General features: G+C 39.7%; 1 protein-coding gene across 1 annotated transcript in view; it reads right to left on the reverse strand.

Moving 5' to 3' along the window:
* Nucleotides 1–25,847, reverse strand: part of LOC122795022 (taste receptor type 1 member 1-like) — a 185,339-nt gene extending 159,492 nt beyond the window's left edge. Inside the window, exon 1 of the mRNA XM_044063604.1 lies at nucleotides 25,432–25,847. Coding sequence (XP_043919539.1) covers nucleotides 25,432–25,847 — 416 coding nt within the window. The remainder of the gene's footprint in view (nucleotides 1–25,431) is intronic.
* Between the last annotated feature and the right edge of the window lie 303 nt (nucleotides 25,848–26,150).

A 26,150-nucleotide genomic window follows, 5' to 3' on the forward strand; every position in this document is an offset into this window, starting at 1 on the left:
ATTGTGAATTTTTTCATATCTAGATGCCTTTGCCTGTATTCTCTTTGAATATCTTTGGGGCTGCCTTTTTGTATTGATTAATTTGGCTTTCAACTTTGCATAAATATTGCACCATATCAGATCTTTCTTTCTTTCCCATGTCCATATTTTTTTTCTACTTTTCAAAAATCTTTAGGTTTTGTTGTTTATATTTTTGCACTTCCTCAGATGTTTCTTTTTCCAAGCAGATCTGAGTTTCTTGATAAAAAGAATGTTTTTCACAGATCTGTTGTATTAGTGAACACAAATTTTTATTTGAAGATTCTGACAGTTTTTCTTGTGGAAGTATTTTTCTTTCCTCTAATTTCTCTCTTAATCTTTTTGTATATCTTGCGTCTGGAAATTCTGGGCTTTTTGCATAATAGTAACAATACATAATAGTAACAAGGTATAATTTCTTTCTTATCCTCAATAGTTCACTTTATCATCTTTATGACTCTTCTCTGGCCTATCAGTTTTTGTGATTTTTGTGGACTATTACTTCCTTCTACAACAGGGGGTCCATTCCCCCCTGAGCCTGGTCTAGCCCCATTGTCAGTTTCCATATTTTGAGGATTCTGTACAGTCATTTTTTTCCAGTCTTGGCACCAGTGCACCTACCAGGATTGGGCACTTTTTTATCCTGGGTCTTGTGCACCCAGCTGTCTTTTTTAATTTTTGACCTGCTTCTGTCTGTGCTATATGCTATAGAAAATACATTCTATGTATCAGTGTCGTCTTGGTGAGGTTTTGTGAAAAAGAGGGTCCACCTTGTAAAGGTGCTCACCAAGACTTGAGGATGAATTCAGTTTCAGCAATACTACTCTTCTTTGCTAGCTGACCTATCATCTCTCCATTCGGACCTTACTTGAGACATACCTGATGGTTAATCACATCTTCTTTAACAGCTTTCAAAAACAGTCATTCTCCATGGCCTTGACAACTCCTCCCACCAAAGCTTTTATTTCAGTGACTTCCATAGCTGCTGTCTACCTGGTCTATTTGTACCTATTGGTAAAAACTGGAAGGACTCCCTTCCCCCACTATTGGTGTTCACCAGAGTGAGCTAAGGTTTCCTGTATCCTAAGCACTGACTAACTTTAAACAACAGATGCTACCATGACCTCAGCTACTAAAGTTGTAACAATGCTATTTGGACTTTACGTCTCTGGCCTCTAATGGCATACAGAAAAAGGTCTTCTGGAGGTGAGATTTAAACTCTTCCTACACAAAAGCATCTGCTAGACATTCTGAAGGCACCTTCATGTATGTTGAGGTTTTACAGTTCTGCCCAGCTAGCCTAGGCCTGACAATTAGCTACCCCACATATGGCCTCATGTCTGTTGATGCCACTGCAATGTCTATCACTGATCTTTGGTTCAGACTGCTCCGGCACCAAGAACAGTTATAAATACACAACCTTTGCATCTGAACATGCTGTTCATTATGGACAGTCCATAGCTAGCTAAGAATTACAATAACAATTCATTTCTTTTCATACCAGACAAGCCCTTCATCCAGCCATACCCCCTTCAGTTGTCTTCACCAGTCTGCATATCAATGTTTAAGTCTTTTAGAAGCATTACAGAGCCATTAGGGGGTAACCTATCAAATACCACACCTATGGACAATATTCCAGAGTCTACAGGTGATACCCAATCAAGGACCACATCCATGGAGAAGACTATACAGTCAGAGTTACCCTATCAAACACCATACCCATTGGAACTACAGATTTGATAGATAGTACCTTATGAAATATCACACCATGGACAGGACTACAAAGTCAGTAGTCAGTACTCTGTCAAAGACTTCACACATGAGTAGGATTTACAAAGTCAGTAGATGGTGTCTTGTTAAGAACTGCTCCAGCTGTTTTCACTGAAGGCAAACAATTATTAGCTGCATATGTACATACAAACAAACAAAGTTCTCTTTTTCTGCAGCTTGCAGTTGCATCTTGGTAATCTTTCTACTAGCATAAACTCTAAGTAGACAGTGTCCACCTAGACCTTTCTGAAGGAGAAACTCAAAAGCAATAGACAGACATAGAGAGACAGCAAGTGAGACCATTTTCAATCAAGATATACTGTGCAAGTATAAAACCAAATAAATCAAGCTGGTATGTTTCATCCTTCAGAACAAGATCTTGCTCCTTCCTTGTGGTGGGATGACCTTCTATGTTTCTTAAGTCAGCCTTCATTAACAGAGCCGAGTCTGTCCTAATCTAATCATATCATGACTATCAGTTGACTGACATTTCATCTAAGCCCCCCACTTTTATTTTGTGGGTGGTAAGCTCAGCCATGTTGCCTGTTTCGCCTGACCAACAGGTGTTTAGTGGTGAGCAATAGTCCCACCCCTAGTTAAAAAAGGGTCCCAGTATCCCTACTCTGGTTGATTTCTCTTATTCTTTGATCAAATTATCAGGAGGCTTATTTGGAGGGGGACTGATCTCTGCCTGACCCCTCTTGCTAAAGTAATTTACAAAGAGTGGCTTCAACAAGAGCATACAGCTCCACACAAAATAGTTTTAAGGAACACTGGATGAGCAAACCTCTCCATCATGATGAGGTTACAATCCTAGGAAGGGTCATAGTAATATTGATCTGCTAGTTGTGTTATAGATGTGTGGTCTCACCTATGACAGAAGAATATACAACAGATGTGTACATTGGTGTGATAACATGAATGCATTTGTATATCATCATAGGCTGATCTCTCCAGAAGCTGATAAACATTCTCTGTAACCTCCACCTAGTGCAGGTACTCTATGCTGAGTTGAAAGTGAGGCCATAAAGCCCTGGCTACTGTCCATGTGATTTAGGCTTGACTAGCTGTTTCAGTACTTGATGATGCCGGCAGGGAGAATAGGTAGGTCCATCTGGGAGGTGGACAGGACCACAGCCAGGTGCAACTACTGCTGCTATCTCTTGAAGGAATGACTATGACATACAGGATGGGGCCATGGTAGGTCCTGGGCTTGCCAAGTCCACTCAGTGGGTGGTAGCAAGTGCGTGGAAGGATACATTTAAAAGGGTAGGGCATTGTGGGCCACTACAGTGACACTGATCCCTTATCTCCCTACCCAGGGGTCGGTGTTAGGCCATTCAAAATGCTCATTTTTGGGATGCCAGCGAGAGACAAGAGAGCTCATCCATTATTGAATAAAGGTCTGCTTAAACCCTTAACTGGACTGTTTTTTTATCTCTAGAAAGAGGGCTATATTTATTTTTGTTAAGTTTTGCTAAGTTAGCTGAGGCCGGGATCTGACATTCTTACCAGTTATCCTTATGGCTAACTTTTATAGTGCATATTCATCATCATCATCATCATCATGAACACCCTTCTTCCCATTTTCTACATGAGGTCAGGGTGTTGTGTTAAGTGTCACCACTACACTCGATTTAACATCAAACTCCTGCCTCCTTCGCCACTCATGCCTGACTGTCACAGATCTTTTCTCACCCTATCCATCCACCTCTTTGCTGGACGCTCTTGTTTCCTTTTTTATATACTCCCTGCAATATTTATGAGTTGCATTTTCTTGCTTGCGGCACTTGAAAAAAATCAGGATTTCTGATATTATATAAGATGTGTACTTGTAACACTTAACCACTGATTTAAAAAAACAATGATCCTAGGTTAAATATATCCTTATAAAACCCCTCAGATTGCAAAATTGTTCAAATTACAATGGTCAGTCAAGGTAGGTATCAAAAAACACAAATTGAAAATTCAGTTAAAAATAAATCCCTGTATTTTGGCAGACAAAATGTTTAACTTGATCGGCCTTTTATTGTTGATTAGGCCTCGGACCAATGCAAACAAACCAGATGGATTCCAAGTTCTTAGAGGTCAGTGTCAGCTTCATTTTCATGGATTTTCCTCTTGCATCAGAATGCCATAATTTTAAGTAAGGATAAATTGTCCTTATGTCAAAGTATCATGGCAGTTGCGTGGAACAGAAGTGCAATCTAATCTTAAAGCAATCTAGGATGAGATGAAACTAACTAGATTATTTAAGAAAGAAAGAAGCATAGATACAATGTGGGTGTCTTTCCTAGGCTGACTATTGCCCTGCATTCTGGATAAACTGCATATATTACATAAGAAATACATCCCCATATCATCCTTGAACCTTCATCCCTGTCCATCAGACTGTCTTACTCTCCTATGTTCTTTTTATGTTTTTCTTTAGCAGCGTGCACCCAGTTGTGTTCTGCAGATTCCAGGGAGATAAATAAATGCTCTATCGCATCCTTCTTTCTTTCTTTAAGACAGTATACAACCGCAAGGCATTCCTTAACTATGTCCACAACCTCAAAGGCAATGCACAGTTGTGTGCAGAGCTCAGTGTTAATGAAGCCACCTATACTGAGCCAGAAGATATAGCAAACCTAATGGCCAACAAATTCAGCTCTAATTTCCCCCCCCTCTACTCCTCAACCTCCCCTCAGGAAATACCATGTAATACATAATATACTTCCCCAACTATCACTAGGGAACAGGTCTTCAATACTTTCTCTAAGACCAAGAACACTGCATCAATAGGCCCAGACTATATCCCAGGATACCTTCTTAATAGCATGAAACATGACCTATCAGAGCTTTCTGAAATTGATATTTAACTGTAGCCTCCAAACAGGCTTCATGCTTCATGAATGGAGAAAGGCAACAATCATCCCTCTGCACAAAGATGGGCCATCTACAGACCCTGGAAACTATAGACCCATAAGTCTCACTATGATCCTATATGAGTGGATGGGAAACCACAAATTTGTCCCAGGGGTTTCACCAGAATTACCAATTCTAAAGACTTAAACCTTGCCTGTGATATAAATAGGACCTGCTGGAGAAATAGGTATGTGTCCCAGAGACTACCCCGTCTATGGAACAGGCTCGCCCCTTCCTTGTGAAGTAGAGTTCCTCCCTAACCCAATTCCAGTGAAACTTGAACAATTGGATGGGAAACCAGAAATTCATCCATGGCTTGCCACCTGTGTCTCTAATGGACAGAGGTAAGCTGTAAATGGTTCATCTCCCAGGCCCATGCTTGCACTTATCAAGGGTATAAGAACTTGTCAGAGATTTGGGATGCATGGCTAGGCTTAAAAAGGCCATTTTGGTCATTAACCTAGTAAACACCTATGAACCTATATAAATATAACAACTATGACTTATAAAAAACATGGTGAAACCCGTTAATAAATAGCTAAAATCTTCATTTCAACGACACAAAATTTTATATAAGCCTTAATAAATGCCACACTCTAGTGTAAAAAGTGCAAATGTGCAAAATACAAGTAACTATTTTGTGTGTGAACATAAGGGGGATGAAAAACTAAAAAAAATCTAAAAAAAAACAAGTAACACTTGAACATTTCAGATGCAGCAAACACAAACATTTTAAAAACACAGCAGAATAATATGGCATCTAGTAAAAAACTCTGCATAGTTCGATCCAATTAAATATATATATATATACATATATATATATATATATATATATGTATATATATATATATATATATATATATATATATATATATATATATATATATATATATATATATATAGATAGATAGATAGATAGCATTCATAGCCTAGCTGCTCTGAGTTTTAATATGGGGGCTATGGAGATATTTTCATTCAGACCAGGTGGTCTGCTGGCTTCCAATATTAATTGCCAATAAATCTCCCTGTATTCAATCCTCATCTCCCATGGTCCTCCCCTAGGACCTTGTGCTACCACCTTCAGAATGAAAAATCTGTGACTGGCTTGGAGGCAACTAAGGGTGTGCTTGTATAAAACATTTATTTTCACCTTAGTCCTAATACCGTATAAATGTTCATATATCCTTTTCTTAAGCTTACGCTCAGTCTTCCTTCCATAGAAAGCATCAAGTTTTTTACATTTCCCATCAAAGGTGAAAAATCAAACTCTGTACCTTATGTTTTTGAGGCAAACACGTTTAACTACTGTGCCAGCACACAACCTCTGGCATAATTGGCAGGATATGAAGGATCACGTAAGTATAGAGGGTTACGTAGCCTGAGGAAGCCACTTGCTTCTTCCCATAAAGGAAGCTGGGGACAAGATACTGACAGTGAGACCAGAAGTCAGGCCTTGAGTCAAAGGCATTTGTATTTTTTCCCTGTTGTTAAATATGTTTTATAGACTTGTGAAGGTTATTTTTTAATTTATAACTGAAAAAGTTAACTGTCCATTTGTGGTCCCATTTCATCCTCAACCTGGGTTAGTAGGGTAAGGGTAAATACAGCTTATGCCAGGACAATTTAGGGCAGCCAGTCAGTCAGCATGATTTTTGGGAGATGAAATGAAACTGTAATACTCCATAATAAAATGCACATAGGGACAACATGCAAAACTTTACACAGAGAGTGAAACAAGTCAGGACAGAATGCTAAAACTATGAAGCAGAAATCTTACTGTCTTAAGACAACTTCATACTATCTGAAAATAATGCTGTTTTGTTCTGATGCTCTTCTAAAAGTCTATATTCCAGGACTTAGTTGAAATTTGTTCACACCCTTTGTTATCGAAATGAAATATACAGAGAGAGAAGAATCAGGGTATGGCTGACAAAGCCTAATGTAAATCAGGCATCCTGGGGAAAGAAAATTAAAATGAAATGTCTTCTAGAAATGAAACTAGCAATGATATCTGGAAGGGAAATGTATAAAAGCAAGCAGATTAGTTATGCAGAGACTGAATGGACCCACTGAGTGACTCTAAAGGGAGGAAAGACCAAGCTACGATGGTGTAGAAGCTGACACTTCAGCGAGGAAACAACTTGCAGCTGAAGACATTATGAAAACAAAACTCTAGAAGGCCTTGTAGGTACGAATTGAAAATAGTTACATTCTGCTAATAACTTCTTTGGCCACATTCCAAAAGATTTGGATCAATGAAGTAAAACCTATATTTTTGAGAGGAAACCTTACACTTAATGTGCTGATACTGTAGCATAATCATAAATTTGTAAAGTAGTGGAAAGAGGGTTCTTTCCCGTTATACCCCTACCAGACCGCAATGTTATTTTGCCAGTATGTGCTGCATTGTCAGTATCCATCTGAGTAATTTATGTGAAATACTCTATATCCATTATTAAAAGCAATATTTTTTAAACATGATCTAGCTGTGATAACAGGTTTTATGGAAAGTAAAACATAAACACACACAAAGCAGCAGTCGGCGCTAAACATTCTATGTACAGTAATTTACAGTAAAACATGACTCTGTATCCACCCATCTGAGTATTTCATGTTAAATTGTCTGTCACCATTATTCAAAGGAATATTTTTTCAACATGATGTAGCTGTGATAGCAGGTTTGAGGGGAAATAAAACATGAAGCGCACACATAGCCCAAGCCGTTGATGAACATTCTATTTACAGTAATTTACAGTAGTACAGGACTTTGTGTTTGAAAGCTTTATTTCCCGCTTTTCCTGTCAGTGTAGAAGCGCATGAAACACTACTAGTGACATCTGCCCTTTATTTGTCTGTGAAATATCACCTCTCCGAGTTATGGCTGACATGGATTTAATGCTCTGGGACTTACCAGTAGATGAGCAGGCTGCTCTTACTTTCCTGCAGCAGAAAGGCATTGTGCACAAAGTCCGACTGTGCTCTCAAAATCACCAGATGAGGGTGAAATTCTCAGTAACCCCAAGTGGTTATGTAAGGTGTCCGGACAAAAACCTGGTTTTATGGATCCCTGATCCCTTTCCTGACTGCTCTTCGGTTCATTTATCTGTGGACTTTGGAGTTAACATCTGTCCAGTTCTGTGAAGCACAGCTGCAGCTTCACCATAACACAACTGTCAACTGGAACAATTACCTGAGAGAGGTATGTGCCCATGCCTTACTATCTCATCCCAATAAAAATATCTGTGGGCCAGACAGAGTGGAGACAGATGAGAGCCTGTTCACCCGAAGAAAGTCCAATGTAGGTCGGGTTCTGCCCCCACATTGGGTGTTTGGCGGTGTGTGTCGTGAATCCAATGAGTGCTTCCTTGTGGCTGTCCCTGACCGCTCTGCCAAATCTTTACTATGTGCAATCCAGGAACATGTGAAGGATGGAAGCACTATCTATTCTGACTGCTGGAGGGGATATCAGTCAGAAGAATTGGAATTGGCAGGATACTGACATCTGACTGTCAATCATTCCTATAACTTTGTAGATCCTGACACTGGCTACCATACCCAGAAAGTGGAGCATCTATGGGATACTGCCAAGTGGCAGAACAAACGCCAACAAGGGACTGCCCAACAACATCTACAATCCTATCTGATTGAATTTAGGTGGCGCCACATACATGACAAGAGACATTTCTTCAGTAGCATCCTAAATGACATTGGGAGTTTCATGCCTGCTGAATAAAGTACTTTATGTGCCTTAATCCGTTGTTTTTAGTGTTACAACTGTTGTAAATATTTTCAGTATTCCAGTTTTTTTATGTTAATGATCCCTGTTTTTTCCACTACATGTACTAAAAGTGTATAAACTGCTGTTTTGTTTTCAACATAATTAAACCTGTTTTCATGCACGATAATGTAGCGTTCTCTTCTTTGTCTACTTCCCTGCACTACACACACTGTCACTCCTCATGATTTACACAGTCAGCAAAGCAAACACATGGCAGGGGTTTAATGTAGTTAAACAAAACATGACACACATCCACAATTTCTCCCTTATACAACTACCAGTCCGCGGTGCTGTAATTTGCCGGTGTTTCCTCACGCAAACAAGGAGTTGTATATATGTCTGTTTTGCCGGTATTTCCTCACAAAAAGAAAGAAGTTAGCATTTGTTCGTTATGTCATGTTTTCTTTTAATACGTTAACATGTAATGAAATAACGTCAAAACAGACAAATATATAACTCCTTGCTTGTGTGAGGAAACACAAGAAAATTACAGCACCATGGACAGCACCGCAGACTGGTAGGGGTATAACGGAAAAGTACCAGAAAGAGTTATATTAGCATCTGACATGGCTTAGTGGTAAGTCACTTTGGTTATGGTGTGCAGGGTCCTGGGTTCAAGACTTGATGGTGGGAGGTTAGCATAATGGTTAAGGTATTTACCTTACAAATGCAAGGTGCAGAGTTTGATTCTCACATGGGGGAAACCTGCCTATGTTTAAAATGGCCCACAAGGGCAGTTAGCCTAGTAATAACCTATGAACATAACTGCAGTAGGGAGCAGTGGAGTTCAATTTCAGTGGCAGAGATTGTACAGAGACATCATAAAAGGGAGAGTCGGTGAAACATAATACCAACTGTTTTCTTTTCTCCAAGTTTGTGTGATCTCAGAGTAAGGATGCAGGAGTATCGAGAGGTGCAGTGTGTGCAGCATAACATATCAGTGGTGCAGGGCACTTAATTTGGTGTTGTTTTAATTACCTTTTTAATTACCTTTATCTCAGAGTTAGAATGTAGGAGCATGGAGAGGTGTGGTGGGTGCAGGCTCACACATCAGTGGCACAGGCCACTTAATCTGGTGTTTTTTTAATTACTGTTACCTCAGAGTTAGGAAGCAGGAACATTGTGAGGTGTGGTGGGTGCAGTCTCACACATCAGTGGTGCAGGCAACTTAATTTGGTGTTTTTTAGTTACCTTTTCTTGGTTGGTATCTTTATTTTATTGTTTACATCTGCGTGTGTGGCACTTGGTGACTGGAGTCTTTCGGTAGTGTGTGGTCACTTGAAGAGCAGAGCGTGATCAGCAGAAAATTAACTTACACTCCCTTGGCACGGCAGCCTAGATTAATATATCCCAATATGTACATGTATATAGTTAACTAAATCCATGAACATATGTGCATATTTGGAATAATGTGTTAGGGAACACTTAGAAAAACATTGTTTAGGAAATTACTTTTACACATGGGGATGTTGTTTTGTATTGTATATGTGTATATATACATGCACCTATCTTTTAGAAAGGACCTCTCTAACATGGTATTTCATTAGGAGGAAGTCCTCCTGTGGGCTTATTGGAGTAGTGAGGGCACACTCCTTCCTCTATTCCCCCCTTAGTACTCCAAATAGGAAGAGCCAATCCACACCCCTGGATGACAACATCCTTGGGACCAGGATCTACCCAGTTAATTTATCTTGCAATGTTGAGGTATGGAATTGAATTGAATTGAATTGAGTTGAATGGGAGCCCACTATTCCTAGATAAAATAATGTGATTCTTAGCATTCTATGTTAATGAGCCATATTACCTAGTATGAGCATAATGCCAAAGCTGTACAAAGACTAGGTAGAGCCACTAAGACTGGATGAAGTTCTCAAGCATAGCAGCTCCATCTCTATGATGAACCTAATATTGTAGGCAGTAAGCCACCTGCAATACTGGCTAGGACATTTAGGTAGGGTCACATGGCCAAGAGGTCATTTAATATCACAGAAGTTCAATGCAGTCATGATAGCCAGCACAACCATTTTGCCTGCATTCACCACTTCCAATATGAGGGTCATGAATAAGGGGCCACTAGTTCACCAAGTAAAGAAACCTATTTTTAAAAAGACAGTAGAATAAGACATCCCCAGAGCAATCTGGAGATGCCTTGCAGCATAGATTCATCAACTCATAGGTGCATACTAGGCTAATGACCACTGGGGTCTTTACAAGCCTAGCCAAGTATCCCAATTTTATCTCTAATGTTTATATGCCTTAGAGGTCATTTTAAGGGGTATATGTATGCTAGGGCAAGATTTAAAGGCTGCCTCTGTCCATTACAGACATAGGTCCTAGATCTGGGGTGTATTTCTGATTTCCCATCCAGTGATCCAGGTTTCTGTTGAATGTGGTTAGGGGAAGACATTTGCTTTACATGGATGCCTGTTTCAGAGAAGGGAATTCTCTGAGACACATACTGGAACCTCCAACATGTCCTATTTATGTTGTAAACAATGTTTAATTCTCTAGATTCAGTAATTCTAATATTATTCACTTTACAGATATGCAAAAGGTCCATCAGAGCAGGATCCAAGGATGCCTTGTATACCAGGCATAGAACGCCTGTTAACAGTCTATAGGAAACAAAGTATAGAGATAGGGCTTTGAGGTGATCTACACAGGACATGCTGTTTGTGTCCTGTATTCATTTTGTGAGGGACCTCTGTGGATATTCCAGTTGTTGTAAGTGCCCGGTCAGGTACATATTGAAGGGGGCATTGTAGTCATTGATGGGCTTGATGAAGGCTTAAATGCCATACCTTTGCTTATAAGGCTAGCAACATAAGAAGATTTCCTTACTACCAACACATGCTTGTAGAAAGCCTGGTTACTATTTGCATACATACCCAAATGCCTGACTAACCCTTCTACTGTTAGGTGGTGTGTTGTTGATAATGTCAATTCCTATGGCGGCTGACTTCACAAAGGGCACTTTTCTTGGCATTGAGTTTTACACTGTGCCTTTGGCATCAGTCATTATTCTGTGTTCGTCCTTCCAGTAGGATATTACTCTCTTGGCGAGGGTTCTATGACTGCTTCTAGCTTGCTGTCATCTGCAAACTTGGTCAGCCAGAGGTTCTTGGCACTAGCCTTGACTTCAGAGAAGTAGATGATAAATGGGAGCAGACCCAACACAAAGCCCTGAGGAACGCAGCCAGTGAAAAGCTTCTTTGTGGAAGTTGGCTCCCCTATCCAAACTGTCTGGGTCCTATCTGAGAACCAGCTGGCTATCCACCATGTAACATAGGGGTTTATTCCTATATCCATGAATTTGTTTACAATGTCCAAGTGGAGTATTGCATAAAATGCCTTAGACAGGTCAAGGTAGGCACTATGCACTGTTTTTCCTTCATCCATTGCCTTGGTGACAAAACCAAACTAGGTTGGATCAGGCATTACGAGGTTTTTTAATATGCTTATTAACCATTTCCATGATAATTCTTTCCATGGATTTGCATATGAGACTAGTCAGACATATGAATTTACAGTTCCAGGGTCCATTGGTGGCTCCCCTTTGTACAGAGGGATGACCATCACAGTTCTCCACTCACGTGGCACAAAACCTGTCTGGAGGCTATGGTTAAACAGCGACTCCAATGGTTCTGATAGGTCAAGATTCAGGCTATTTAAGAGGAATCTTGGGATATTATCTGGGCCCAATGATACAGAGTTTTTAGCCTTAGAGAGTGTATCAAGGACCTACTTCCTAGTGAGCTTGTTTGATGGTATTTCTCTAGAGAGCAACTGAAGAGAGAAGGGGCAAAATTGGAGCTGATGTTGGCCAGTGGATTTGCTGTATCTTCCAACTCCATGTAGGTGGCTCCATTTACAATCAGTTCTGCACACTTCTGTGTGCTGTCATGGATGTTTCTGACTTAGATAAACAAAGCCATATGGTTGTCCTTTGCCTGGGGGGTATCTTTAGCACAAATTTAGCTTTAGTAGACTTAATTTGCCCTCTTAGTTGTTTGTTTAGCTTGATGAGAACATTTTATCATGCTGGGCATAGCAATTCCTAATCTTAGCTATAAGTTTTTGTCTTTTGTTGTACAACCTATTTATGTTTGGATTCCACCAGGGTGGTTTGTTTTTGAGTTAGTTTTGGGATTATTTCTGGAAGGCACAACTGCCTATGCATTTATTGACATGATTGTACTGGGTTTCTGTGAACAATTCTGCATAGGCAGCTGTGTTGCCAGGGTTTGGGGGAGCTTGAAATTTTTACAGTTTATCAGTTAATAGTAGGAAGCTTGCTATGGAAATCTGGACATGGAGATATACAAGCATGTCATCCTGTTTGACTAGTCTTGAGGTGAGTTTGTTGCTGCCAAAGATTGGAACACCTTCACTTTTGGTCGGTGCCCATGTAGTCACTGGCCTGAATGTGTGGAAGGCATTTTAACCCTGCACTGCCAGGGTGCTCTCCACAGTTTTAAACCATGTGTCAGTAACTGCACAGGTGTCCACATTCTCTAGGGTGAGGGGAGCCTGAAGGGAGTGGAGTTCCTTGTTTGGGCTCTTGGCATTGTACAGTAACACATTTAGCTCCCCTTCAGCTTGTTTTTCTATGTTAGAAGGTTTGTTAGTTTGGCATTGCCTAAAAATGCATGTTGGAGGAGGCCAATGTCTGAGCCAATATTTGAAAGCCTAGAGAGAACAGGTACAGACCATCCTTGGCAAAGCAACGTGGTGCTAACAATATTCTCCTATGCTGACAAATATTGTACCCCCTTGGAATGACACCAGAAACTAAGCCAGTTATTTAAGTCAATCATATTTTGTTCATATTGTGGCATCATCCCTGGTGAAGGTAGAATGTTGCTCAGTGCCTGTCATTTACCAACCCAGAGCACATGGTCAGAGAGCTCCATAATATCTCTCGTCATATAGTCCAGGGATGTATATCTCAGGTCATTTACACCCACTTGGACTATGACTGAGTTATACTGGTACTTGTCATCTAATTCTTTGAATGTGTGGGTGATTTGTGTTATGTAACATAAGAATTGTCTGCAAAGGACTGCAGTCCAGTCTGAAATTAGTTTTCTGTCTTATACAAGATAATTCCTAGGGTGTAGTCTGGCCACACTATGACCCTAAATAAGATAATGGGATAGAGCAGGTATGAATGAAATAAAAATCTTTATTTGAACTGTTTGATGAAAACATTGATGTTCAAGACTAAACTTAGATCTTATCCAAGAAACAAGAACCACAAGATAATAAAAGTTTTTAAAATGCTCACCTGGGACTAGAGCTAAATTCTGCCCACTATTATACATTGAACAGAAAAAACAGGGGTTCTCACAGATGATTGCCAGTCAGGGTAATACTGGAGTGAATATAGGGTACAGTCTTTTTCAGGGTTCATTTAAGTGGCATTGCTGCAAATCAGACAATTTAGTACTAAGAATTAAGTTTATGAGTTATAAATGACCTGCATACTGTAGCCCTGAGTCTGATTGCATCAGTCTCCATTTGTTTAGCATGTGACTTTTAGTGAGTTATTTAGTCATTCTTTCTGAGTTACCCATGAAAGGAGGCATGTGTGCCTAGTAGGTGTTTTTACCCAGTTAGCAAGTAACTAAAATTAAATAAATCAGTCTAGATGGAAAAGCAATTTTTTTTTTGCTAAGCACAAAACATATGCAAATGATTGGATGCATATGAAATTATAATCATAAAAAGAATGGAAGGAGCTTGTCTGGGGGATGGTCTAAAACCTGGTAGCTTAAATGCAGAGCAGGTGCATGATAAACTGAAATGTGAAAGGAGTACACATAAGGGGAAATAGTAGCTTCAAAAAAGGAGAAGGACAACTTGCGTGATATTTACTTCATGATCTGAAGATAAACAAGCCATATGACAGAAATACTACTGAAGCTCAAGCCCACAGGTTCATGGGTGTGTACTAGGATAACAAAGACGAGGGCCTTTTAAGCCTGGCCGTGCATTCCAAATCTCTGACATGTTCTCGTACCCTTGGTATGTGTAAGCAGGGGGTTGGAAGATGACACATTTACTGGCTGCCTGTGTCCATTACAAACATGAGTGACAAGCCAGGGTAAATTTCCAGTTTCTGTCCTATTTATCCAAGTTGCATTTAAATTGGGTTAGGGAGGATCTCTGCTTCACATGAATGGGGAGCCTGTTCCAGAGATAAGGTAATCTTTGGGATACATACCTGTCTCTCCAGCAGCTCCTATTTATGTCACAGGTGAAATTTAAGTCTTTAGAATGGGTAATTCTGGTGCCGTTAGTTTTGAGGATATGCAGGAGGTCCATCAGGGTGGGTTCCAACATTGTTTTATATGCCAGGCATAGATATCCCCATAAACACCTACAGGAAGCAGTATATAGGATAGGGCTTTCAGACGATCTGCACAGGGCATGTTACTTATGCCCTGTATTCTTTTAGTAAAAAACATCGGTGGAGTTGTTGGATGTGCCTGGTTAGGTGCAAACCAAAGGGAGCATTTTACTCAATGATAGGTCTGATGAATGTTGAATACAGTGGAACAATGACTTCCTTGGACCTATATGCCATACCTTTGTTTATAAGTTGCACAGCATTGAAGGATTCCCTCACTACTGTAGACACATGATGATGAAAGGCTAGATAACTGTCTGTGGGTGCCCCCAAGTCCCTGGCAACTGGGTTGACTCTTAGGGGTGCATTTTCAATATGTTAATTATCAGGGATAGATGACTTCCTGAAGGATACTGTTATGCATTTCCAGGCATTTAGTTTTAGTCCACGTCTCTGACACAAGTTATTTGTCTGTGTCAGCCCTTTCTGAAGAACATTAATGTTGGTGGGGGATTCTATGACTATCCAGAAGCCCTTGACATTTTGCCTTTTAATTTAGAAAAGTAAATGCCAAAAAGGAGTTGTCTGAGAGAGATCATTAAGGACCTGTTCCCTAGTGATAGTAGGGGGAGTTATATTTGATGATATTACCTGAGGGAAGGTTGAGGGGCAGTGAGGGGTAAAGTTGGGGTTGAATTTATCAGCCAGGAGGTTTGCTATATCTTCTGGCTCAGTATAGGTGGCTCCATTTACAATGAGCTCTGCACACAATTGTGTACTGCCTTTGAGGTTGGGGACATAGCTAAATAATGCATTGTGGTTATCCTTGGCCTAGGAGGCTAAACTTACCTCAAATTTGGCTTTGGTAGACTTTATTTGTCCTCTAAGTTGTTTGTTTAGTTTTATGAGAGTGTTTTTATCCTGCTGGGTGCAGTATCTCCTAATTTTTGCCAAGATTTCCTTCCTCCTGTTATACAACCAAGTGAATTTGTGATTCCACCAGGGTGGCTTGTTTTTTGAGTAATTTCTGTACTTCTTCCTGGAGGGTACAGCTGCCTCTATGCAGCTACTAACATGCGTGTACAGGGTTTCTGTTAACAGTTCTGCATAGGCAAAAGTGTTGTCAGGGTTTATGGGGGCTTGAAATTTTGCCAGGTTCTCACAATAGCAGGAGGTTAGCCTTAGAATAGTTCCTGAATATTCCTGGTTTAGCTGTGGGCCCAGGTCTTATTTTTACTTCAAAGGAGACCATTTTGTGGTCTGACCTTTCCAGGAAAGGCATTACAGTAAGGGGTGTGCAGCATTCTCCCATATTAGTGAGGACCAGATCCTGTATGGTTGCACCCCTGGTTGGTGTATTGACTATCTGGTCCAGGGAGTTTGTGTTTACAAAATCCAGGAATCTCTGTGCATATACATTTGGTGTCATACAGGATTCCCAGTTAATAGTGTGGTAATTAAAGTCACCCATGAATATGGTATTGGGTTGGATGGTTAGTGTTTCTAATAAGTTTAAATACATGGTAAGGGTTTCCTGGGTCATAGAGGGGGGCCTATAGCTTGCAAGGAAGTGGTATTGGAAGGGAAATAAATATTGTGGGAAGAAATAGCCAGGGAATTGTTATGGCTAGGCTTGTATAGGCCCTAGAGCTGATAGCCTAGTACCAACCTATGAACCTACTGGATTTTTCCTATGGTGATTTGAACATGGATCAGCTCAAGTGCATTGTCCTGTTTGATGTAAATAGAGACACCTCCACCTTTAGTCCCTGCCTGTGAAGTTGCTGGCCTAAACATGTGGAAGGCATTATATATATATATATATATATATATATATATATATATATATATATATATATATATATTTATATATATAGTATACAGTTCAGCAAGCTCCTTCCTGGTGCCCTGCAGAGTTCTACAGCAGCAGAGAGACAAAAGAGAGACTTTGGAGTGATTAAGTATCATTTTTCTGCATTTTCTTGCTGCCTTTATCTAATTCCGCCTAAAACGCCGATTTTCTAGAGTTTCTGTGATTTAAAAAGCTTGTTTCAGATATATATTGTACTTATTTTACTGCCTGCACTTTAACAAAGTTGTTTTTGTGTTTAAATTACCTGTTTAACTGTTGTAGGCTACACACTCAAGTGTGATAGCCATTTCTGTGCATTTAAAGTGTTTTTTTTGATTGTATCTGCTTTATTTTCTGAAAAAAAAAAAAAATATACTTGTTTTCCCACCTTTCTAAGCTAATATAGTCCAGTTTTTAGGTTAGTGCTGAATTCAGGGCTGTGTTCCAAGTTTCTGTGTTTGCCCATACCTTAACTTGGATAGAAGGAAGTTTCTCTGTTCACTGTGAGAGAGGGAGCTTTGAGAAGCCTATCTGTCCCTGGAGGAGTGGTTTCAGCCCAGAAATTAGTAGTTTATTGGCCATTTTGGGCTAATTTCTATCTCCCATTTCCTGCTATAAAACCCGCATTTGCGCGGTTTTGCATGCCGGGCAGCGCCGGTTAGCTAGGGTATAATTATTCCCAGCTCCACAAAGTCTACTCTTCAATTTTTCCCTTGGAACTAGACAAACTTTCAACTTAAGCACTCAAACCATTCACTTCTCATCCCAGCACTTGCTCAAAACTCATAGCAAGCGCTAATAAACCTTAGCACTAGAACCCCCTATACTTGTAGAGAAGGACCAGGCTCTCTATTCGACCTTACCAGCCATTCAGTAAAACAGTTTACTGTACCTATCCAGGCATGTCCAAAGGGCAGTTTTAGGTGTACTCTCTGGTCCAACTGGTGAATCTGGGCATTTTGAGGCAATGTTACAATTGCCTTGTACACAGACAACCCTCTCCTCCTTCCGCCAAACACTAATACATGTGAGAAATGCAATTATACAGCCAAACTGGAGACTAAGCTCTCTCAACCCAAGACTGGATCAGGCAGTCAAGAGGAGAAGGGTATTACTTGCATCACACCACCAGTCTCACATAGACCTATGAAACCAGCACCGGCAAAAAATACACATAAATACATGAAAACATACTCAGAGGCTCTAAATAAAAATCTACAAAAACAACAGAGACCTCCAAAGCAGACATCCAAGCAACCTCCACCCCTCAACACAAACCATGAAACACATAGTTCACAAAACCAGTGTGCCACACAATCACAGCCCTTAAGGCAAAATAACATACCCAACACACTAGTAATAGGTGACTCTATAGTCAGGCACACTGACGTCCCACTCACTAGGCTGAACAAGGAGAAGGTTACTGTTAGCTGCCTGTCGGGTGCCAGGATACACCACATAACACAAGCACTCAGGTCACTCCAGAACAAGTACAAATATGACTCTGTCATTGTCCATGTTGGTGTGAGTGACCTGAGCCGTACCTCCCTAGACTACATGAAAAGAGACATGGAGGAGCTCTCTGATCACATAGCCCAGGCCAGTATGACCCTGACCCTGAGTAGCATCCTGCCCTCACCAAGAATGATACCATGGTATAGAGAAGAAATTATCAGTTTCAACAATTGGCTAAGCTTCTGGTGTCATTCAAAGGGGATCCAGTGTCTGTCAGCCTGGGATGACATTCTCGAAAAGCCACGCTGCTTCGCTATAGATGGCTTGCACCTGTCACCCTTAGGCTTTCGAATACTGGCCAAGGCTCTTGCCACCCCCATAGTGCCTTTTTTTAGGCAAAGCTCAAAAGACAAACCCACCACCATAAATAGCACAAGTAACAAAAAACTGAGGGTAATGCTACTCAATGCCAGAAGTCTAAACCTCAAAATGCATGCACTCGAGGCACTCCTCAGTATGGAGAAAATCGATATATGTACAGTAACAGAAACATGGTTTAAGGCTCCAGAGAGCACCCCAGCACTACCAGGCTACAACTCATACCATGCATTTTGGCCACAAAACCCGGACCGAAATACAAAAGGTGGACGAGTGTCTATATTCATCAAGGATACCCACACCTTCAGGTTACTGGCACAGCACAATGCTTCAGAGATCATCCACGTGCAACTAACAATGGGCTAAACTGCTATTCAAATTATAGCTTGCTACAGATCACCCACCATGTCCCAGGACCCCCACTCTGCATTCCTGGAAACACTGGGAAACATAATGGTCCTACCAAACACCCTGATATTGGGTGATTTAAATTATGCAAACATTAACTGGGAGAACTACTCAAGTACAAACTCCCTTGCCCAACATTTCCTAGAATTTATAAACTCAAATGCCCTGGATCAACTGGTCAACACCCCCACCAGAAGTGACAACATATTTGACCTGGTCATCACCAACATGGGCGACCGGTGTTCCACACCAGAGGTCAACGCCTCACTGGTTAGATCTGACCATAAACTAATCACTCTGGATATCCACATTCTGCCACCATCCCGGTCAAAGAAACCACCATGAAAAACTTTTCAAAAGCAAACTTCACATTACTTAAGACCAAGGTGGGAAGTTTTAAAGTCCCCATGCTAAAGGATAACGCTGTCCAAGCTACAAAATCCTTTACTAATGCATTCTACGGGCACCTACACGAATGCATGGATTGTGCTATCCCAAACAAAACCAAGACTCACTCCTCCAAGTAAAGGAAACCAGTCTGGTGGACCCCTGCCATAAACAAGCTATACAATAGAAGGAGGAAACTAATACAGAAAAGAGTAAAATCCGAAGAAGGAAAGGCATCCCTGATCAGTATCAGCAAGAAACTACGTTCCCTCATAAAATCATCCAAGGCTAGCTTCGAAAGAAAAATTGCCATGGACTCCAAAGATAACCACAAGGCATTCTTTAGCTATGTCAAGAATCTAAGTGGCAATTCTCAGATCTGCTCGGAGTTAGTGCAGAATGGCACAAAATACACTGAACCGACCAATATAACCAACATCCTGGCAGACAGGTTCAGTGCAAACTTCACCCCCCCTCACCCCCAAAAGGGCCCATAACTATACCAGAAGAATGTAGTGCCCTTGAAATCACAGACCCTCAGGTTAAAACAGCCCTCTCCAAAGCCAAAAACACAGCATCAATGGGACCGGACGGTGTCCCAGACTGCGTCCTACACGAGCTCAAAGATAAACTAACCCCTAGAAATACACAGGGCACAATTTCAGAACAATAAAGGCTGTCTTCAAGTATATCATACTGTTGAGTCCGTGACACTGATATTCCAAAAAATAAATCCAGAATTTGTAAATGGACACTTTAATTAAAGTAAAAACAATAAACTTGAGCACAGATTAAGCGCTTTCATCTCTCCATGGAGACTTCATCAGAATCATCTCATAACCATTCTAAAACCATTTTATACCTTTACACTCTCTATGATTGGCTGGCCATTTGATGCTTCAGTTATTTAATTTATAATTTTTAAAAAAAAAACTTTTGATGTTTCACATCAAGCGTTCTAACCTTTTAATTACTTTGTTATAAAAAATTCCATACATTTATATATTTCAAGAATATACATAGACATTACAAAATGTTTTAATCAACATCTACACAATTAATGAAAAACATTAAAAAAAACATTTTATATTCCATCAAAAGAGCATTATAAACGTAAATTTATGAAGTATGTTTTTATATAAAGAACTATATCAAAAAATATACCTATAGGACCAAATACTCTTAGTAAAGCCCTGAAACTTTTATTATTGTATTAATATATCTTATTTGCTTTTTATATTATGCCTTTTAGGATCTTCTGAAAGCAGTTTCAAGGCTGGGGTAATAGAAATATGGTCATTCAGGCCTTTCCCACTACATGCATCCAACCTGAGTTGCGATATAATTTCTCTAAATTCTAACCTAGTTTCCCAGTCACCCCCTCTTTTAAAATATTCAACCTCCTCAAGTACCCAAAACTTGAAATCAGCTTCCTTACATGTCAATGTGTGTCTGTACAAAGCATTATTTTCCTTGTTCTTATTTATATCTCTTAAATGCTCATATATTCGTACTCTTAGATGACGTTCAGTTTTACCTACATAATACCCCCGGCAGGCTTTACAATATGCCAAATAAACAACACCCTTAGAGTAGCAGCTATTATATCTTTTTGCACTTAAAGTCATGTCCAAACTTGGAATCCTTACTTCTTTTAACCCTGCTATAAAGGGGCATTGTGTACATCTCCCACACTTGAATGTGCCATATTTCAAACATGTTCTACCTACACATATTTTCTTTTTCATCTCTAAAATATTTTTCAAATTTTTATTTCTTCTGAAACTGTATGTCAAAGTATTGTGGAAAACATTCACTCTTGTTGGTATCCTGCTACACATCCCCCAGATTTCGTTTATGCACTACTTTAACCATCCTATTCCATTATAATAAGTAACTGCTAAGTATGGTAGCCGTACCATACTGTTCTCATTGTTGACACCCCCGCCCCATTGTTTCATTACTGGTTAATAGTGGTACATATACAGTTCCCCATCTCTGTATAACAAATTATTTGATGGGGTGTATTAACTCGTCTGGGTATCCTCTTTCTTTAAACATCCTTTGCACATTTCCTATTTCTTCTACAAACTCTTTTCAGTCAGATGTCATCCTAGCTGTTCTTATCATCTGACCCTTCACTATGTTCATTTTGAAATGGTAAGGGTGATAACTCTCATAGTGGAAGTATGAATTTGAATGACATTCCTTTCTATATATACTGGACTTGTTGTATCTTTCGGCTTTTCCCGTTTAGGGGTCGCCACAGCGGAACTCCGGTCCGCTAATGATTGGCAGTAGATTTTTACGTACCGAGTTGCCAGCTCTGACACATAACCCTCAACGAAGGTATGCCCATTCACGCATGTCTCCACACAGAAGACACTTTAGCTGAGAATCGAACAGGACAACTTCTTACTGTGAGGCGACAATGCTACCGCAGCACCACCACCACAGTTCTATATATACTGGACTTTGGTCTCTCCGCAATCTAACATCTAAGTAATGTGTTTCTTCTTTACCAATCTCATATGTAAATTGTAAAAACCTGGTACTGTGGTTAATGAAATACATAAATTCACTAATCATTTCATCTGGACCATCCCAAAGGATGAAAATGTCATCCAAAAAACGATAATAACTTTTTATGTATTGGTAGTATAAGGACTTAAATATATACTGTTGTTCCCAATACAACATAATAATGTTAGCATAAACTGGAGCACAAGCTGACCCCATAACCATCCCATCCTTTTAGCGGTATAGGTCGCCCTGAAAAAAGATATAATTGTATTTCAACACCAATCCCATGCTTTCCAAAACCAGTTTAAACTCATCTGCTGTTAGAAACCCCATTTCAATTAACATTTTTTCAAACCATAGTAACCCTTCAGTATGAGGTATAACAGAAAATAAGTCATTGACATCTATAGTAATAAAACTAATTTTATCTATATACGGGCTCTTTCCAATTTTGTTCAAAACGTCCCAAGAATCCACTATTATGTGTTGATAATTAACATGAAACTTCTTTAATTTTGTATCCACATATATAGCAAGCGGTTGCTTTTTTGATCCTTGTGAAGAAACAATAGGTCTCATGGGTGGGTTATCAAGTGCTTTATGTATCTTGGGAATGCCAAAAATGTCTGGTATAACTGGTTTAGAAACTTTTAAAAAATTATATAAACTAACATCTATCAGTCCTTGTAATAAGTTGTCCTCTAAAATAAAATCTATTTTCTTATATGAAATATTAACCTCATTCCTTGAAACCAAAGAATAACAATTATCTTTGCATAATATTTCCATCATTCTATTGGTATAGTCCCATTGATCCAAAAGTACAACTCCTCCCCCTTTGTCTGGTTTCATTACATTAATTTTTTTCATTTTCACTCAGTTCTTTAAGTAATTTACCTTTGTGTTGAGTAGATGGAAAGAGTACTTTGAGAGGCTGATGAATGAAGAGAATGAGAGAGAGAGAAGGTTGGATGATGTGGGGATAGTGAATTGTGAAGTACAATGGATTATTAAGGAGGAGGTAAGGATAGCTATGAAGAGGATGAAGAATGAAAAGGCTGTTGGTCCAGATGACATGCCTGTGGAAGCATGGAGGTGTTTAGGTGAAATGGCAGTGGAGTTTTTAACTAGATTGTTTAATGAAATTTTGAAAAGTCAGAGGATGCCTGAGGAGTGGAGAAAAAGTGTTTTGGTACCTATCTTTAAGAATAAGGGTGATGTGCAGAGCAGCAGTAACTACAGAGGGATTAAACTGATCAGTCACAGCATGAAGTTATGGGAAAGAGTATTAGAAGCTAGGTTAAGAATGGGGGTGATGATTGGTGATCAGCAGTATGGTTTCATGCCAGGCAAGAGCACTACAGATGCAATGTTTGCTCTGAGAGTGTTATTGGAGAAATACAGAGAAGGTCAGAAGGAGTTGCATTGTGTCTTTGTGGACTTAGAGAAAGCATATGACAGGGTGCCTAGAGAGGAGTTGTGGTATTGTATGAGGAAGTCAGAAATGGCAGAGAAGTATGTAAGAGTGGTACAGGATATGTACGAGGGTAGTGTGACAGCAGTGAGGACTGCAGTGGGAGTGACAGATCCGTTTAAGGTGGAGGTGGGATTACATCAAGGATCAGCTCTGAGTCCTTTCTTATTTGCAGTGGTGATGGACAGGTTGACTGATGAGATCAGACAGGAGTCCCTGTGGACTATGATGTTTGCAGATGACATTGTGATCTGTAGTGAGAGTAGGAATCAGGTTGAGGAGACTCTGGAGAGGTGGAGATATGATCTAGAGAGCAGAGGAATGAAGGTCAGCAGGGCTAAGACAGAATATATGTGTGTAAATGAGAGGGAAGGTAGAGGAATGGTGAGGATGCAGGGAGTAGAGTTGGTAAAGGTGGACAAGTTTAAGTACTTGGGATCAACAGTTCAGAGTAATGGTGGATGTGGAAGAGAGGTGAAGAAGAGAGTACAGGCAGGGTGGAATGGGTGGAGAAGAGTGTCAGGAGTGATTTGTGACAGACGGATACCAGTAAGAGTGAAAGTGAAGGTCTACAAGAGGGTAGTGAGACCAGCTATGTTATATGGGTTGGAGACAGTGGCATTGACAAAAAGGCAGGAGTCAGAGCTGGATGTGGCAGAGTTAAAGATGTTAAGATTTGCACTCGGTGTGACTAGGATGGATAGGATTAGTAATCAGTATATTAGAGGGTCAGCTCATGTTGGACAGTTTGGAGACAAAGCAAGAGAGACGAGATTGTGTTGCTTTGGACATGTGCTGAGGAGGGATGATGGGTATATTGGGAAAAGATCCTAAGGATGGAGCTGCCAGGTAAGAGGAAAAGAGGAAGGCCTAAGATAAGGTTTATGGACATGGTGAGAGAGGACATGCAGGCAGTTGGTGTGACAGAGCAAGATGCAGAGGATAGGAAGAAATGGAAAGAGATGATCTGCTGTGGCGACCCCTAACAGGAAAAGTCGAAAGATGATTATTATTATTATTATTATTGTCAAATTCGCCTGTAATTTCTTTTCTTTTTTGTATTCTTTTCTTAGCATACTAACAACACAACTTTCAAAATTTTGTATATCTTGATGTAGGGGAGGGTTGTAGGTAGTCCTCTTTTTTAACATATCCCCCGTCTATTAATTGGCTCATCTTTAAATATATGTGCCAGGTTTCATTTTCTAGTAAAAATCTTAACATCAAGTATAATACTCTCAATACTTGGTTTTCTTACTGGAACAAAAGTAAACCCTTTTGTAAATAATTTAAAATAATTTTCATTGACTCTTGTTTCTGTATAATTAAAAATATTAAAATTAATAAATGAATAAAGTATAACTTTATTCTTTTCTAAATTGACACCATGTTCATTGGAATCAACATCCACTATCTTCTCACAGTTTGTCCCTGTGTCTGTCATCTGTAACCATTCCTCCCATGTTGGTAAGTGCTGTAATTGGCCATCACTTGTGCATAGGATGGTTGTTGGGTGCGGTTCCGGATACTCTCGGATCCTCTCGGTCCTTCTCCCCCTAAAGGGTTCTCCCCATCTTGATTCTCCTCAACCACCTCATAATTTTGTTTATGCCCATTTTATGGTATTTGTGGTGGTTATAGTCATTTTGTTTCCTGTATCCACCATTTTCCCCAGCTTCATTGCTGTTATTACTTTCCCCAGACATCCATTTCCCTTCCTATTCCTATTATCACAGTAATAGACTATTCCCCATCGATATTCATTTAAGTCTCTTTCCAACTTCACGGTTTTCCTATTATAACTTTTAACAGTAATATTATCTACATCTTGCAAGGTTCTAAAATAAACATTCTTATATTCTACAACAGTAAAAAGCAAGTCAGCATTAATATCTCTGTTTAACCTTTCTATCTCATTTTTACATTGTTCCATTACATTTTCATTGTTTTTTATCATCGCTTTCAAAATGGCCAGTCCACATTCATTTAAGATATCACTAATTATTTAAAAAAAATCCGTATCAACATCAATATTGTTTGGGAACTTGTTGATCCTAAGTCCCTTAGGTACAATTTTGAAATTTAAACATTTATTAAAATACCAATTATCAACTGCTAGGGTTTTATACCTAGTCAAAAGTCTTTTGAATGTCTTACATTTGTCCTCATATGTCGTGTTCTCAAGCTGGTCTCTCCCTTCTTGTTTATCAGCTTTACTGAACGAACTGTCCAACCATGATTTGAAATGCAAATTCTCATAGTAATTATTCCTATGTGCCTCATGTTGTTCGCTCTCAGTTCTCCTGTTCTGCCAACCATTAACCCCATTCTCTCTCGTCATCACATTATCCTGAACCTGCTCTCCTCTCCTCGTAACACGATTAGATTCATTTCTGGCGTCTGATGTCATCTCGGCCTCAACCGTTACCCTTGGACTACACTGTGCGCATGGCAATTCTGCTCCTGATTCAGGAAGTGGATTATCATTCTGTGAATGATTCTGTATTACCCTAATAAGTTCATTCAACAGGGTACTGTTGTTCATTTTATCGGAGACTCCTCGTAATCGGAACAAGCACCAAAAAATGAACCACTAACCAAAAAAAGAAGAAAGTTCACCACCAGAAATACACAGGGTGCAATTCCAGAACAATAAAGGCTGTCTTCCACAAGTATATCATACTGCTGAGTCTGTGACACTGATATTCCAAAAAATAAATCCAGAATTTGTAAATGGACACTTTAATTAAAGTAAAAACAATAAACTTGAGCACAGATTAAGCGCTTTCATCTCTCCACGGAGACTTCATCAGAATCATCTCATAACCATTCTAAAACCATTTCATAC

Source organism: Protopterus annectens, chromosome 2.part1, assembly GCF_019279795.1.
Source record: "Protopterus annectens isolate FY-2018-M chromosome 2.part1, PAN1.0, whole genome shotgun sequence".
In the NCBI taxonomy this organism is placed as follows: domain Eukaryota; kingdom Metazoa; phylum Chordata; order Ceratodontiformes; family Protopteridae; genus Protopterus; species Protopterus annectens.